Here is an 18022-nt window from a genome sequence, read left to right on the forward strand (position 1 = left end):
GGTCGCCCCTCAGTCGTCTTTTTTCTAGACTAAATAATCCTAATTTCGCTAATCTATCTGGGTATTGTAGTTCTCCCATCCCCTTTATTAATTTTGTTGCCCTCCTTTGTACTCTCTCTAGTTCCATTATATCCTTCCTGAGCACCGGTGCCCAAAACTGGACACAGTACTCCATGTGCGGTCTAACTAGGGATTTGTACAGAGGCAGTATAAGGCTCTCATCATGTGTATCCAGACCTCTTTTAATGCACCCCATGATCCTGTTTGCCTTGGCAGCTGCTGCCTGGCACTGGCTGCTCCAGGTAAGTTTATCATTAACTAGGATCCCCAAGTCCTTCTCCCTGTCAGATTTGCCCAGTGGTTTCCCGTTCAGTGTGTAATGGTGATATTGATTCCCTCTTCCCATGTGTATAACCTTACATTTATCATTGTTAAACCTCATCTGCCACCTTTCAGCCCAAGTTTCCAACTTATCCAGATCCATCTGTAGCAGAATACTATCTTCTCTTGTATTAACTGCTTTACATAGTTTTGTATCATCTGCAAATATCGATATTTTACTGTGTAAACCTTCTACCAGATCATTAATGAATATGTTGAAGAGAACAGGTCCCAATACTGACCCCTGCGGTACCCCACTGGTCACAGCGACCCAGTTAGAGACTATACCATTTATAACCACCCTCTGCTTTCTATCACTAAGCCAGTTACTAACCCATTTACACACATTTTCCCCCAGACCAAGCATTCTCATTTTGTGTACCAACCTCTTGTGCGGCACGGTATCAAACGCTTTGGAAAAATCGAGATATACCACGTCCAATGACTCACCGTGGTCCAGCCTATAGCTTACCTCTTCATAAAAACTGATTAGATTGGTTTGACAGGAGCGATTTCTCATAAACCCATGCTGATATGGAGTTAAACAGTTATTCTCATTGAGATAATCCAGAATAACATCCCTCAGAAACCCTTCAAATATTTTACCAACAATAGAGGTTAGACTTACTGGCCTATAATTTCCAGGGTCACTTTTAGAGCCCTTTTTGAATATTGGCACCACATTTGCTATGCGCCAACCCTGCGGAACAGATCCTGTCGCTATAGAGTCCCTAAAAATAAGAAATAATGGTTTATCTATTACATTACTTAGTTCTCTTAGTACTCGTGGGTGTATGCCATCCGGACCCGGAGATTTATCTATTTTAATCTTATTTAGCCGGTTTCGCACCTCTTCTTGGGTTAGATTGGTGACCCTTAATATAGGGTTTTCATTGTTTCTTGGGATTTCACCTAGCATTTCATTTTCCACCGTGAATACCGTGGAGAAGAAGGTGTTTAATATGTTAGCTTTTTCCTCGTCATCTACAACCATTCTTTCCTCACTATTTTTTAAGGGGCCTACATTTTCAGTTTTTATTCTTTTACTATTGATATAGTTGAAGAACAGTTTGGGATTAGTTTTACTCTCCTTAGCAATGTGCTTCTCTGTTTCCTTTTTGGCAGCTTTAATTAGTTTTTTAGATAAAGTATTTTTCTCCCTATAGTTTTTTAGAGCTTCAATGGTGCCATCCTGCTTTAGTAGTGCAAATGCTTTCTTTTTACTGTTAATTGCCTGTCTTACTTCTTTGTTTAGCCACATTGGGTTTTTCCTATTTCTAGTCCTTTTATTCCCACAAGGTATAAACCGCTTACACTGCCTATTTAGGATGTTCTTAAACATTTCCCATTTATTATCTGTATTCTTATTTCTGAGGACATTGTCCCAGTCTACCAGATTAAGGGCATCTCTAAGCTGTTCAAACTTTGCCTTCCTAAAGTTCAATGTTTTTGTGACTCCCTGACAAGTCCCCCTTGTATTTACTGTCATGGAGTCTTCTCTTTACTGTTGACTTAGAGACAGATACACCTACTTCACTGAGAGTGTTCTGGACTTCAGTTGATGTTGTGAACGGGTTCTTCTTCACCAAATTAAGTATGCGGCGATCATCCACCACTGTTGTCATCCGTGGACGCCCAGGCCTTTTTGAGTTCCCAAGCTCACCAGTCAATTCCTTTTTTCTCAGAATGTACCCAACTGTTGATTTTGCTACTCCAAGCATGTCTGCTATCTCTCTGATGGATTTTTTCTTTTTTTTCAGCCTCAGGATGTTCTGCTTCACCTCAATTGAGAGTTCCTTTGACCGCATGTTGTCTGCTCACAGCAACAGCTTCCAAATGCAAAACCACACACCTGGAATCCACCCCTGACCTTATAACTACTTCATTGATTACAGGTTAACGAGGGAGACGCCTTCAGAGTCAAATGCAGCCCTTAGAGTCCATTGTCCAATTACTTTTGGTCCCTTGAAAAACAGGACGCTATGCATTACAGAGCTATGATTCCTAAACCCTTTCTCCGATTTGGATGTGGAAACTATCATATTGCAGCTGGGAGTGTGCACTTTCAGCCCATATTATATATATAATTGTATTTCTGAACATGTTTTTGTAAACAGCTAAAATAACAAAACTTGTGTCACTGTCCAAATATTTCTGGCCCTAACTGTATATATTTATCTTTTCATATTGTTACAGATTTAGGAAAACCCAACATGGGCTTTTATTTTTGGAGAAATCTGTAGAATTGGAAATAAGCATGATCTCTCCCTCCACTCCGGGTCTTGGGAGTGGCCCATGTCCATGAAACCCATTTACATTTTCAGTTGAAGTTTGGGTGTGCCAGTGTGAAGTTTGTAAGCTGCAGAGCAGGAGGCTCTACGCACACAGGTATATGTGAGTGTAAACTCAGGCCAGAGAAGGCAAAGGTACTGACGCATCTATGAGGGATACAGCGGTGCAGTCGCCCACGGCAGCACACTGATACAGATGCTACATCTGTAAACCAGAGGATAAAAGTTCTGGTTTTATTTTGTGAATTAGAAAATAAAGATGTTTAAGTTGAACTTCCTTGGGCCAATGCCTCATTGCCTCTTGGACACGAAAACTGCTGCCTTACACCCTGTTAGGTGCATTTAATGTAGAGGTAACTGCTGGAGGAGGGATAGTTTTGGATTAGAGGAGGAGATGGTCGAGAAAAACAAGAAACCATGAACCGTATTCCCTTTTTTGGGTGAGAAAGGTTGTATGGAAATACACCAGAAAAAAAAAGAAACACGTAACCCATGGCCTGAGAACTTGCCGCTTGTTGGTGCTCTGGGGAACAGTTGTCCACCTTTTCCCTCTGGTCACCCCAGTGCTTCTTCCTGCTTGTTGCGGTGCTGTTATGGAGTGACCTGGGTTGGAGTAGTGGTATTGCAACTACTAGGGTCAGCACCGGCAGGTAGCATAGACAGGATTAGCCAGGGGTTGGTAAAAAGGAGCAGCAGTATAGTTGGGAGGATAAGCAGGTTGTATAGTCTGGAATAGCCAGAAGTGGGCACACTGGATCAGCAGTATAGTTAAAGGATCAACAGGTTGCGTAGTCAGGAATAGTCAGAGGTCAGTAACCAGCAGGTCAAAAGAAGCTTGACTAAAGGCTGGGAGCTCAATAATCTTGCAAGGAAGGAAGTGCAGTGCCAGGTATAAATAGGATGTTTAATCAAGGTGGAGCTAATCAGGAACTCAGGGTGGAGACAATCAAAAACCACACAGGTACTAGTATCTGGCTTAGCAAGGAACATTCGACTAAGCTGAATAGCTCAGAGGAAAGAGCTGCCGCCTGGTGCACAAGAGCTGCTGGGTTCGAGTGGTGACATGTTCTCCTAACAAACTGGCAATCACTGCATGTGTTTCGGCTGTCAAACAGCCACGAGATATGCAGCCACAGGGGCTCAAACATAATAACAGAGCCGCCTAAGATGCTCTATTAGCACTTGAGCATGCGATTCCCAGCACCTCATCCCAGCACGCTCACTTAACATCACGTTTTGGCCTCTATGACCTTTCCCGAAGCCTGAGCACTGCAGCACATTGCTCTGCCCTCAACAGGGCAGATAAACACACCTGTGCAGGAGCGCGATGTCGGAGAGCGATGAAGAAGCAAGAAGATGGGAGGTGCCAGACCAGGACCTGCGACTTCCATCAAACCGAACCGCCCTTCCCGCGTGAGTATAATAAAACTTATTTGTCTTCACTCGCAGGTCGGACTGGGGGCTTATGTAAAGCATTATAGAATGCTGTAGATAAGCCCTGAAAGTCAGTGGCCGCACCTTATAGTGGCAACATCTGCTGACAGGCTCCCTTTAATAAATAGATCCTGAGTGTGGACTGATCGCAGGTCAAAAAAGTATCCACAATCTTAATGCAGTATAATCGATCCTCCTGTTAAGAGAAAATTGCTAAGACTGTAATATTTTCTCATCACTATCTTCTAGTGTGATATAAGGAAGCAGAAACATATTCTGGCAAGAAACTATACATTGACCCCTGTATTAAAATCTACCCGGAACACGGCCTTAGGGGAAAAAATCAGGAGCAAAACTAATTGTAGATAAGGTCTGAAGAAACATTCACATATAAGAGGCTATAAAAACCAGACTTTGGCCTAACGTCTTGATGGTTTATTCCGAGTGAAGAGCGTTGAAGGTGCAGACATCTCACCAGCCATGGAGGATGAAGAACTGAGGAGGAAGATTAGAGATTTTACCTTTGACAAATGTAAAAGGGGCAACCAGGGTTTTCAGAGAATCCTCCTGCAGCTGTTCGGGTACCTCGGCCATGGGAAGTCATCATTTATCAACACCGTGATGTGTGTCTGGTCCAACAGTGACTACAAAAATCACGCAAATGCAGCAGGTGCAGACGAGGGTCACACGACGGAGAGGTTGACTTACCAGCTCACCAAGAACATTGTCCTGGTCGATAACAGGGGCTGCTCCAAAATGAACACATATGAAACTGGAGAGATCTTCGCCCAACTTGGTAAGTGTAAGAGCTAAACGGGAAGGTGCGAGGGAAGACCTGGCTTCTTACTGACGTTCTCCAGAACATTGTCTCTGTAATTGGGCTTCCTCCATGGATGGTGTTACCCACTAGGATTCCTGGGTCCATGCTGTATGGGATCAGTGTGTGAATGTATGGAGGTGTCTGGTACATAACCATCAATGGTCACTGTTGCTTATAAACTCAGAGGACACTCATATACTCAGGGTATGGATGGCTGCATTTAGCCAAATTGTCACATTACGGTATAGACATCAGCATAGACACATCGTGCATCCTAAGTTATACAGAACAGACGCCGAAGAGATGAGTCCCGCATATACTGATGCAGTTGGCTTGAGTTACTCCTGATTATGGTGGATTTCTTACTGGCTGTGTCGCCCAGTATCAGACAAGGCAGAGATTCTTCGGACCACCCTTTAGATTTATCGAACAAGTACTCTTATTCCATTTGTATTGTAAACATTAACCAAGAATGAGATTTAAGGTAACAAGAAGTAGTGCCAGACCCCATCATGGAGTTCTTTTTTTGAGTTAGAACTTGGGTGACCACTAAGTCTCATCGGTTGGGCCAGTCCCACCATGATCGCACGGCACCATAGGGTTAAGGCTTTGAGTCCTTCCAACCGCACATTATTATCATCTTTCAGATGTCATCAGAAATCAAATGAATATCACATTAATGACCACAAGCTCAGGATTTTTGGTCTGCTCCTAACTCCTCCATCCACATCTCTTCATAGTGATCATCATTAATCTCTGAGTTGTTTTAAACCTGAACTAATTTGATAAAATACCTGGTAAATTCATTCATGTTTGTGGTTGGATATAATTTGATCAGAAGTTTATGAATATTATACCCTGAATTATTGATCGGGGCAAAGCCTGAGGTCTCGCCATGATTTCTTTTAAATAAGGAGATTTAATGGTTTCTTAATGAAAAATATGGAAACATTCGTCTGTCCCGAATGGGTTATTATAGATGTCTTCCTTGTCATAACTCCATCCCTGAATCTTCCCCGGTCTGTCACATATTCCAGAAGATACAGGCGTGTCGTAAATGTCAGCGATGACCTCTAGAGGGAAGAACGTTCTACTGTCATTACGGAAGGCACAGTACGAGGAGGGCTTGGATTCCTTTCTGGATGAATGTAATACTTCAAGTTATAGTTGCTAGCTTCCATGATTGAAAGTTCATCTTCGCATCTGGTCTCATTTAGTTTTAACTTTTAAACTATAGATCTGTGAAATTATAAATGCATAGCAAACTGTCTACTGAAAGTACGAGGGCTAATATGTTCCACACTCCGGTTGCATGAACACTTGACTTTCTCCATGAGGTCACTGTCTCCCCAGTCATTGTTGGGCAGGTTTGACCATGTTCCATCACTTCTTTTGTGAGTGTGGTGCGAGAAAAAATGCCTGCCGCCATTGTGATGGGTCTGAGGGTAGGTTTGGTGCTCGTATTTATTGAAGACTTTGTGAAAACTATGGAGAAAGTGTTTTGTTTCACATAATTGTCTATTGATGGACAAAGGAGTTCATGAAAGGTTGCACAAGTGTTGGCTATGGAGTCGGAGACCCATCTGATGACCACACTGAACACACCGTAGACTGATTAAGTCAGACAGTAACAAGGGAATATGTATAAATCATAGGATGAGGATTCACGTCAGATGAAGAGGTGTAGGCAGCCGTGCATTGGAGGCTCGCAGCTCACGCTACAATAGATTTATTCAGTGCTGTGCTGTCCTGTCCATGGGGACAGGTACTGCTGATAACTGCTGACCTAAAACCTTGTGGCAAACCCGAGAAGCAAGGTGATCAAATACATACTGGATACTGTCGAGCTAAACAGCTTGTGGACGAACATGGAGGAAAAAGACTTCCAATGATTAGTGATTAGCAAATAGTGAAATATTTAGATTTGGGAAAGTTGGCACAAATAATTTCTAATATCCGTGTATTCGTACCGAATAACGAATCCAATGCAAGTCAATGGGAAAGCCGAATATTTGTCTGCTGGATCCAACAAACAGGTTTGGAGGCCTGAGAAAAAAGCTGAAATAGATGGGATGGCGATCTGTTATGATTGCACCTGCCGAACTAAAAATCCGCTCCGACAGCACACTCGCATCAGGGCATGGTAGCACCGCCAAGGCGTACAAGGAGAGGTCAGGCCAAGTGTGCAGCTAGGATAACCAATAGTTAAAGGGCACTGAAGAATCAGGAAGGACGCTGGTATGGTTACTTAAGTAGTCCTTCACCATCTTGGTTAAGTTCTCCATCCTCGTCATAGTTACACACACAGATAGCTCTTGCTGATGGAACTGTCTCATGAATATGGCCCAGTTAGTGGACATTTGCCCACTCACTGAGTTGCACCTGGTGTGTGTGGCCCTCCCCTGTAATCCTTGTGGGTGAAAACAGCCGGTATTTTCTGAGGGTAATCTTTTCAGCAAGTTTTCCACAATGGCCCTCTGGCATGCACTGAAAATGGCCCGCCAGGAGAAAACGTAAAAGAAAACTCATCCTACTTACCTTCCCTGCGCGCCCTCGCAGCATCGTGTTCCAGCTTCCAGCAGCTCCTGCGGCCGGGCGATTATGTGTCCCCGTTCATTAAGGTAATGAATATGACACTTTTTAATAGAAAGTGATGGGTGAATTATTTCTATTTTATGTGTAAGATCTGCAGCCCAAGCACTAGATGTGCCATGTTAGTTATATGGAACCCCACAAATCGTTATTTCTTCTATAAATCCCTGTGTGTAAGATTCAATTACTATGATAATTGTAGCGATTATCTGAGCATAGCTTTATGCTATTCTTATTGATACACTTCTCATTGCACGTCCATGTCCGTCCACCAGCTGTTTAGTGTGACAGTGTCCAGTATGTACAGTATGTGGATGTGAAATCTTGTTTAGTGTCCTGAACACAGAGAGATTATGGCTGAACATTCCGAATGTATCTTTTCTGGAAGATGATTAAAATAAATTCTGCAGTCCGGGTCGGGTGCGGATTATTTTTTACTTCCCCTTGTATTATTTATATACGGATCACAGCACATTTTGTTCTCATGTGTAATAGATGCAGGGGTTCACTTTGGGACCTCCACCATTGTCCAGAATGAGGGTCCCGTGATCCCCGGTTCTGACTGTTGCAGCCGCCTCAATGACCGGAGCGGTGGTCACAGGTCACGAGACATCCTCAATATGTCAGACGTAACTGAAAAAAGACAATGTGATGATGATGAATTCAATTCCTTCTGATTGTATCGTTTATAATTGTTATCACTGATTTGATGCCTAAATTTAATTTTCAGCAAATTTGCTGCCTCTGGACAAGTCGGTGGATTGGAGCCATGGATTTGGGCTGGTGGACAGGATTGTGGAAGCCGAGACCCACGTGAAAGCCTCTGATTTCACCATTCCTATATTCGTGTACAGGTAGGAGATCTTCTCCCGAGTATCTCATCCCAATCTCAGTGATCAGACATTTCTTACATATATATTCAGAAGCTGCTGCATGTATCAGTTTAGAAAGAGCCAGGAGCAAAATCTGTACCAGCAACGTCCCGTGTGTACAGGGGTTAATGTATGAGGCGCTGAGACAAGTGGGCTCCCTGAGGTACAAGGACTAGAGGTGAGCAGAACGATCGCCGGAGGATCAAGTTCAAATTTAATTTCCTGAATTTTTTTGGCTTTTAATGCCAAATTAAATCACTTTAAAATTTTATTTGAAGTCCACAAAAAAATAAGATCTTGCCCAGAAACATGACACAGCTGCTGAAGAATTAGAAATCTCAAGCTCCTCCATAATGGCCTACGACTATGACACCTTACAGATTACCATAACTTAAAAAAAGAAAAACACAAAAATTGAGCTTGATTTGAGTTGGTACACATGCAGCACATAAACGCATGTTCACATTGGCCATAAATATACAAAAACTACTAGAGAAAAAATGATCAAACCCATGCTGTAACTGAGTAAATAAAAAGCAAAAAAGTGCATTTAAAAAATACAGAGTTTTTAGTAATACTGTTTTTTGATTAAAAATAGCATAAATACCATCCCACCACGACAAGGTAACTCTGATCGGGATGGACCTGCACTGTCTAATATTAAAAACCTTACCATGTGTCAATGTTGACCTCAGTGTGTGAATATGGGCAGACAAAAGAACTGGGCCCAACCAGTGGACACCAGTCTGGGGAAGCCTAATATACAATTTCCAGCTCAGGAGAGGGAGGCCGCACCCCAGTTTGCACAGAATGCAATAGTACAAAGAAAAAAAAAATGAGCTTGACTTGGTACACATGCAGCACATAAAGTTATGTTCACATTGGCCATAAAACATCTAAAACCTACAAGAGAAAAAACTGAGCAAAAACCCTGCTGTAACTAAGTAAATAGAAAGCAAAAAATGCATTTAAATAACACAGAGTTTTTAGTAATACTGTTTTTGAACAAAAATAGAATAAAAGCCATCCCACGACGACAAGGTAACTCTGATCAGGACGGTCCTACACCGTCTAAAATCTTTAACATAACTTGTACAGTGGTGGTTAGTACCTGGGCTATCAGAGATCAGCACTTCCCCATACAGCAAATTCATTTTCTATCTCCACAGTCACCGGGTATTTCTTTCTCTTCTGTAGTGTAAGCTCTTAAGGTCATTGAGGTCCTCTCTCCTGTAGAGTATAAGCTCTTATGATCAGTGGCTCCTACTCTCCTCTTCCTCATGTACATTATTGTATTTTAGAAGCAATTTCTTTTCATTATTAAGATTGGATCAAATTCATTTGCTGGAAATCAAATTTTTGGGGTAAAACTTTGTGAAGTTTGTAAATTAGAATTTCCAGAGATCGGCTGAGCTCTAGCCCGTCTCATAAGCAGCCGTCATCTCTGCCGCCATATCGTTTCACCAGTAGCTGCCTGCAGTCGTTGCCCAACACTCACACTCCTATCTGCATTATTGCTCTGTATTGATGAAAATTGGGATCGGTTTATTGATTTCTTTCTGTTTTATTTAGTGTGACAACTTCACCAACTCCTGGGCTAAAGGAAGAGCTAAAAGACATATTTTGTGTGGCCAAAGAGCTAACAAGTAAGTCTCCTCCATGTATATACAGATCCATCATGCATGTATTGGCGGGTAAGAACCCGGTAGCTCTTCAACATTACTCTGATATTTGTGCCATATGTAAAGCTATTGCAACATCTGGAGCTCAGGGTGGAGACCATCGAGTACACCGGCATGGGTCGGATCCTCTTCTTCCTGTCACACAGATGATGGTGGCCGTGCCCCGTGCCTGGTGCTCCATAGACAATGTGAGGAGGCACATGGCTGTGGGTGTGCTGGGGTTAAACGCCACTTTTTACTGTTCCCTCTTAACGTGATGGCGCTCCCCAAAGTGTTGGTGCAGATGGAGACAGAAGAGTCAGGTGTTAATGGTGGAACAGGTTAACTTTTACTTCCAACACAGCCATTAGGATAACAGCCAGAGATGGAGCAATGTTGTGAATTCTGTGGCAGAGTTCACTCCTTTGGTCACAAGTGGTACTTCGGCTGATTCTCTCTGGGAGCTTCCGTTTGTCGAGGAAAGTGGTACTGCAGCTTCTGAGTTTCCTCCCTCAGGTGATCTGGTGAGGTCGTTAGGTGCTTCTCTACTTAACTCCACCTAATGCTTTGATCCATGCTTCCTGTCAATGTTCCAGTGTTGGACTTGTTTTTCCCTGGATCATTCCTGTGGTCTGCTGCTCTGCATAGCTAAGTTCTCCTTTGCTATTTGTTTGCTATTTTTTCTGTCCAGCTTGTCTATTTGTTTTGCTGGAAGCTCTGGGACGCAAAGGGTGTACCTCCGTGCCGTTAGTTCGGTACGGAGGGTCTTTTTGCCCCCTTTGCGTGGTTTTCTTTAGGGTTTTGTGTGGACCGCAAAGTTATCTTTCCTATCTTTGCTCTGTTAAGAAAGTCGGGCCTCACTTTGCTGAATCTATTTCATCTCTACGTTTGTCTTTTCATCTTAACTCACAGTCATTATATGTGGGGGGCTGCCTTTTCCTTTGGGGTATTTCTCTGAGGCAAGGTAGGCTTATTTTTCTATCTTCAGGCTAGTTAGTTTCTCAGGCTGTGTCGAGTTGCATAGGTAGCGTTAGGCGCAATCCACGGCTGCCTCTAGTGTGGTTTGTTAGGATCAGGGATTGCGGTCTACAGAGTTTCCACGTCTCAGAGCTCGTTCTATTATTTTGGGTTATTGTCAGATCACTGTATGTGCTCTGATCGCTATGTCCATTGTGATACTGAATTGCCTATCATAACAGAGCAATGAAACATGTGTACGTGACAGAAGTTCCCATGTTGTAGAAGGTAGATGGTGGCAGAATCAGAGAACTGGGTTGCATGAGGAGCGCAGGGCAGCGAGTCTCTCCAGTGTGTAGAGCTGGTGTTTCCAGAACTGGCTCTCTGGAATCACCTTCCATCCCTCTAGCTGGCCTCCATGTCCCGTCTCACTAATCTTCTTTATGTGTGAGGGGCGGTAGCAGATGTTGTCCCCATAGTGGCTGTCAGTATCTTACTTCTAGCTGACTATTCTTCCTGTGTAGCGGCATGTTTGCAGTGGCTTTGCCCTGTGTGTTGTAGAGAATCAAGGCATCACTCTAGCCCAGTAGTAGACGTGCTGATGCTTTGTCACACTTTTCTCCCACTAACTGCTCCATAACGGCCTGGCAGGAACAAGGGAATGCTCTTCCTCACACGTTTTGCTGGAGCTGTCCTTGGATTATATTGTACTCTTCGGTTCTCAAGTAATCTGTAGACTCAAACCATACTTGCCATAACTTTTAGTTTACGTGTAGAGATGAGTGAATCCAACGAACCCGAACATCCACAGGTTCGCTCATCCCTACGTACCTAATCCACCAAGCTGTTCTCTTAGCAACCTGACTTGGAGAGGAGATCTAACTGTTTCTTGTCCTAATTTATAACCCCTCACGACTTTGCAGTATAGGAGTCAGATGGAAGTTGCAGACAAGTTAAGGTGGACTCATTGTAACTAATAGAGGATGTAAAACCTCATGGTGGTGAGCAGGCTCGGCTTTGATGGCCAGCCTCAAGGACGTTGTAATGGTAACATCAATCATGGGCGGCACAGTGGTTAAGCACAGAAGTGAGGATAATGGGGTAACTGTTGCCCTGAAAGTTTACTGGCTCTGCTTGAATGGCCCCCAGTGCGTGCCGCCCCTTTATGGCTGTCTGTCCTGGTGCCACCCCTTTAAGGCTGTCTGTCCTGGTGCTGCCCCTTTATGGCTGTCTGTCCTAGTGTTGCTGCTTTATGGCTGTCTGTCCTGATGCCGCCCCTTTATGACTGTCTGTCCTGGTGCTGCCGCTTTATGGCTGACTGTCCTGATGCCACCCCTTTATGGCTGTCTGTCCTGGTGCCGCCCCTTTATGGCTGACTGTCCTGATGCCACCCCTTTATGGCTGTCTGTCATGGTGCCGCCCCTTTATGGTTGTGTGTCCTGATGCCAACCCTTTATGGCTGACTGTCCTGATGCTGCCCCTCTATGGCTGTCTGTCCTGGTTCTGCACCTCTATGGCTGTCTATCCTGGTGCTGCCCCTCTACGGCTGTCTGTCCTGGTGCTGCCCCTCTATGGCTGTCTGTTCTGGTGCCGCCCCTTTATGGCTGACTGTCCTGGTGCTGCCCCTTTATGGTTGTCTGTCCTGGTGCCGCTTCTTTATGGCTGACTGTCCTGATGCTGCCCCTCTATGGCTGTCTGTCCTGGTTCTGCACCTCTATGGCTGTCTATCCTGGTGCTGCCCCTCTACGGCTGTCTGTCCTGATGCTGCCCCTCTATGGCTGTCTGTCCTGGTTCTGCACCTCTATGGCTGTCTATCCTGGTGCTGCCCCTCTACGGCTGTCTGTCCTGGTGCTGCCCCTCTACGGCTGTCTGTTCTGGTGCCGCCCCTTTATGGCTGACTGTCCTGGTGCTGCCCCTCTATGGCTGTCTGATCTGGTGCCGCCCCTCTATGGCTGTCTGTCCTGGTGCCGCCTCTTTATGGCTGTCTATCCTGGTGCTGCCCCTCTATGGCTGTCTGTCCTGGTTCTGCACCTCTATGGCTGTCTATCCTGGTGCTGCCCCTCTATGGCTGTCTGTCCTGGTTCTGCACCTCTATGGCTGTCTATCCTGGTGCTGCCCCTCTATGGCTGTCTGTCCTGGTGCTGCCCCTCTATGGCTGTCTGTCCTGGTGCCGCCCCTTTATGGCTGTCTGTCCTGGTGCTGCCCCTCTATGGCTGTCTGTTCTGGTGCCGCCCCTTTATGGCTGACTGTCCTGGTGCCGCCCCTCTATGGCTGTTTGTCCTGGTGCTGGACAGAGACAGGGAAAGTCTTATTAGTGTTTGAAGTGGATCAAAGAAGATATAACACCCTTTACAAATAGCCATGGTCACGGCATTACGATGAGAGAGCAGACAATATGGCTCCAGGAGAAAATATCAAATATTGGAATTTCTATCCATCCGATATTAATGAGACGTACATTGTCAGCATTGGGATAACTAGGCAAAAATGCACATATTTTCTCATAATTATAACCCCTGCTATAGGGGCCATATAACCACCGGTAGCTAGGCCATGTGTGGTCTCTACGCATAGCTAAAATCCTGATAGAAAAGATGACATCAGTCACAAACCTCTGCGATCGCACTATGGGGAGTTATTACATAAATTGTGTTTTCCTAAAATCATGAAGGGCTAACCCACATAAAGAGTCCAACCCACAACCGGGCTTTTGTGAGGTTATCTTAGAGGGGTGTCATGGATCCCACTGTGCTGCCACCAATATGTCACGGATCCCAACGGATATGTCAGGGATCCCACCAATCTGTCACGGTTCACGGGGAAGATACCTTTATCATACCCACCACTCACACAAATTTGTCATGAACCGGGGTTGTTTGGTTGCCCCTGGTTCCTTCTGAAGGGGATTTATCTATATCCCACTTCCCAGTTCCAGTTTGGAACTTGCAGCTCTCTGGCGCCCCCTTACCCTCTGGTCAGACTAGGTACTGCACCTAGGGTAACCAGAAAGGCTGCCTGCTATGTCCTGGCTATTGGGCATGCTGCAGCGAGGGCGATATAACTACTCCCACATGGGCGGGAACAATAATTATCAACGCCGCCATCGCTACAAAGCCTCCCAAATGCACAGAACAAAGTATGCTGCCACCAGCTCCGATTTCCTAAGGATTAACAGGTCTGGAGCCAACCCAAATCAGTAGCGTAATTCACTTCAGAAGACGTGACAGTTCGTTTAGAGCATGAGGAGACAAGCTAGTAAATTATATATTTAACTCCAAAAAAGGTAGGCAGTGTTTACAAGGTATAAAAAGATATTATAAAGAAGACAAAATCATGTGTATAATGCAATTACAAATAAACAGGGATTAAAATTGAAAGAACACTTACATTTCGTTCAGATCATTTCATCTTTTGACTGGCCGTGTGCAAAGGAGGGGAGTCACATCTAGATGCATACCACACATCTAGACAGCAGCTAGACCCGGACACAATACGCTGCAAGAATGCTGTCTCACTAAGTTATTCTAGCTCAAAACACAGGCACTCCCCCTTTGGTGACATCACTTAGAGGCTGACACCTCCCCTTTACTTGGAGCTATGTTAACTATTTTATGCATAACTTGCTGTGTGAACCTCGCATAAGTACGACACCATGCTCATGAGGTTCCGCACGTCAGGGGCATTGTTTTAAGTGTGAACACAGAGTAATTACATGAACCGCTTACTGAGAAATTCATACTTTGCACTCGTTGCTTTTAGCTGCTAGCCCTTTCAGTGAGTGATCGATCTATCAATGGACATCGAGAATATATAATTCTTATAACCCTAGCCCCGATAGGTGCCCCTATATATCACATTAATAGAACAAAGAATCTCAGCAAAGAAAGTACCAGTTTTGGCTGGTATTATGCGGGAGGAGGGAATGAGTAGTTTTAGGGAGAATGGTTTGCTTGCAGCATAGAACCATAAAAATTCTTCAGGGAAGGGGAAATGAGGGGTTTAGGATTCACACACACACAAGCAGCAGGCAGAGTGAGAATAGGGGGGTCGGACTGGCCCGCGGCGTGTGACCGTAGCGGAGTGTGTACACATATTCCCTGTGTTGGAATCCAGAGGTGTGTATGCTGTACGCTCATAGTTAATTTTCCGATAGCCGGCGGCGTGAACAGGCTGTGGCCTCCTCCATTGATCGTCAGCCAGTCATGTAATTGTCCAGACAATAGGGGGCAGCAGAGAGCTGTTCGCTACAAAGATCACAGCGGGTGGTACTCGTGACCTTCCCGGTCTGTGATATTGGGAATTTATGGGATAAAGAAAGTCCTGACACATATTGTGTCCCTGGCAGTCTCCATTGACTTACGCGCGGAGCTTCGCCTCAGTCATTGAACGTGTGTGAAATAGTGAAAGAGAAAAAGCTGAACATTCACCGTTCCATTCATCTGTAACTGGAATCAGTTCTGATGTTTCACTGTTACTTTCGTTTCAGAGGTTGTTCCCATCGTTGTCCTCACTCACCGGAATCACGAGAACAACACCGAGATTCAGAATATGTTCAGGGACATCGGAGTCGAGAATTTTTTTTCCATCGAAAATTACACAGATAAGAATCCGAAGAAAAAAAGGGAAACTCACGAGGCGGTCATCCGGTTCCTCTATGAAGTCATCAGTGACGCCCAGTTCCGAGACAAACAGCCCCGGGACGCCGATCAGGAGATGATTGATCGGAAACTATTTGTGCTGAATTATATTCACCAAAGGGAAATGAAGCTTCACGAGGCAAATCTAGCCAGACAGAAAGATGTGGAGAACGTTCGGATGGAGCAGGCCTTCAGACTACGGCAGCAGGAGGAGGAAGCAAGGATCCAAAAAAATCGAGTGGCATATAAGGAAAGAATGGAGAGATTACAACGACATTTCGAGAGACAGAAATTGCGAGATCAGTTCGAGCATGAGGAGAGATTGAAAAATATGGAGAAGGAAAAACGGAAAGAAAAAAGGAAAAGCAAATAATATGAAAATACTGCATGGTTCAAATGGAGGACAGTGGTGAGCGTGAATATGGATCTGTGCCATGTCCCATAATGTCCCCATAGGTATAATGCACGCAATAATTCATCCAGAGAGCAGACTATGCTTATAAATTATAAGATTTTTTTTAAGAAAGCATGGCCATCGGAGATCCACCACAGGCTACGTCAGCACAAGGAGAATTTGGTGCAAACATTTTATGACTGTTTCTTTATAGATTTTTCAATGTATGAACATAGCCTAATTAAAAAGCATAATCTTCTGTGAAGTTCCCAGGGTGCAGACAATGGACTAATCATTGGTAAGGGTCCTATAGCAACTCTTGGCCAGATGTTCTTGAGCCCCCTGGTTGTAGGATAACAGGGGCAGGTCATGTAAATCGGTGACAGACTAGAACTTTAGACCCTATCGCCTTTATTATACCCGGATCTGTTATATGATTTGTATTTTTATCCAATTTACACTTATTGTATGTACTCCAATAAAATCAATCCACCTCCAGTGTCTTGTTACATTTTCGGTCTCTAGAGCCATGTCTGGAGGCCACTTCTTTTTGACTGTATGTGGGTTTGCGCCCATGTGGTTGTGGGCCATCATCGGGATATCCTGACCTCAGTCTATACACTCTTTAGTTGGTGGATAAAAGCACACAGAGAGGATGGATGTCTGGATATAATATGCACAAGACTAAGCGGCATTGGGGAGGGAGGAGAGTGTCGGTGTAGACCTGCAGAAGAGTGAGTAGGTGACCTTCTGTGACCGTCATCAAATTCTACCCAAGGAGTGATGACGAAGAAGAATTATACAGCTGAGAACTAGATATACAGACTGTGACATGTATGATTGTGCTGAGATCTTCACAAAGAGCAGAGAGCATCTGCCAAGTCTACCTCACTATCAAAATCGTGGTTCCCATGTAACTGAGGATGAGTATTACACATGGACAGATGGCATCTGTTGGGTCTGGTGAGGACCCAGTTCCTGATCCCACTCGGGCTCTGACCATATGATGTCATTTTATGTTGAGCCTACACGCTTCACCACATAGAAATGTTGAGTATTTTGCTGAGCCAATAACTAAAAAATGTGGGAAAAAATCACATTATGTCCGGTAAACTGAGATTTGAGTATTTTAGAACTACCAAAAATTGGTGATTCGAAAAGTCTTAGCGTGAAAGCTGTAATGTTATCATAGTAAATGCAGTTACAAAAATTGTGACTTGATGGTGTCCTAAATATACGTTTACACTGACAGATACTTCTTGGACGAACTTTTCTAGGAGTTCTCATTTCTCAATAGTCTTTCAGGCTTCAATTCACCCTATAAATGAGCAGAATGCTTGTTCATCAGGTGAAATGAGGCACTTAAAAAAATCATAATTCTCGGCAGCACATTATCCTGTGCAAACTGGACTTGTGCTGCCTTGAATAGTGGCAGCCTGTGTGCATAGACTGATCTGATACAGATGGTCCACTGCGCATCCTAATGAGTGGTCTGCCTGTGTAAACTGTCTATTAAACGGCTGATGTTTTTAGCCGGGGGGAAATATCCATGGTCCTTTCCTAGGCTATTAATATCAGCCCGCAGATGTTGCATAGCTTTTGCTGTTTATTAATTATGGGGGGGACCTCAAGTCATTTTTGGGGTGGTCCCCCATTTTAGTAGTCAGCAAAGGCTAAGTATACAGCTGTGAGCTGATATTAATAGCCTGGGAAGCCCCTTCCCGGGCTATAAACATCTGCCCCCAGTCACTGGCTTTCCCTTTGCTGGTTGGGAAAATTGAGTCCATGCCATTTTTTTCCGTAAAATTATATTTTATTAATTACATACCATGTCCAGTAATTTGCACACACACTGTACTAATTGTTTTTGTCACTGACATCTATATATCTATATATTCTATATGTATTTGCTATATGTCATCCATCTCTTCTATTCTGTTGGCTTCTGCTGTGATTCCACAGAACACGGCAGATGAATTACCG

At 44.2% G+C, this 18022-nt stretch overlaps 1 protein-coding gene across 1 annotated transcript; it reads left to right on the plus strand.

The window, feature by feature from the left end:
* The first annotated feature begins 4537 nt into the window (after positions 1-4537).
* LOC138645691 (uncharacterized) lies at positions 4538-16537 on the plus strand. The gene is made up of 4 exons (XM_069735162.1): positions 4538-4902; positions 8249-8372; positions 9963-10036; positions 15495-16537. Exons 1-4 carry the CDS (start codon positions 4587-4589, stop codon positions 16016-16018), a joined length of 1038 nt encoding a protein of 345 aa, XP_069591263.1. The 5' UTR covers positions 4538-4586; the 3' UTR covers positions 16019-16537.
* Positions 16538-18022: the final 1485 nt, after the last annotated feature.

Source organism: Ranitomeya imitator, chromosome 7 (assembly GCF_032444005.1).
Source record: "Ranitomeya imitator isolate aRanImi1 chromosome 7, aRanImi1.pri, whole genome shotgun sequence".
Taxonomy (NCBI): domain Eukaryota; kingdom Metazoa; phylum Chordata; class Amphibia; order Anura; family Dendrobatidae; genus Ranitomeya; species Ranitomeya imitator.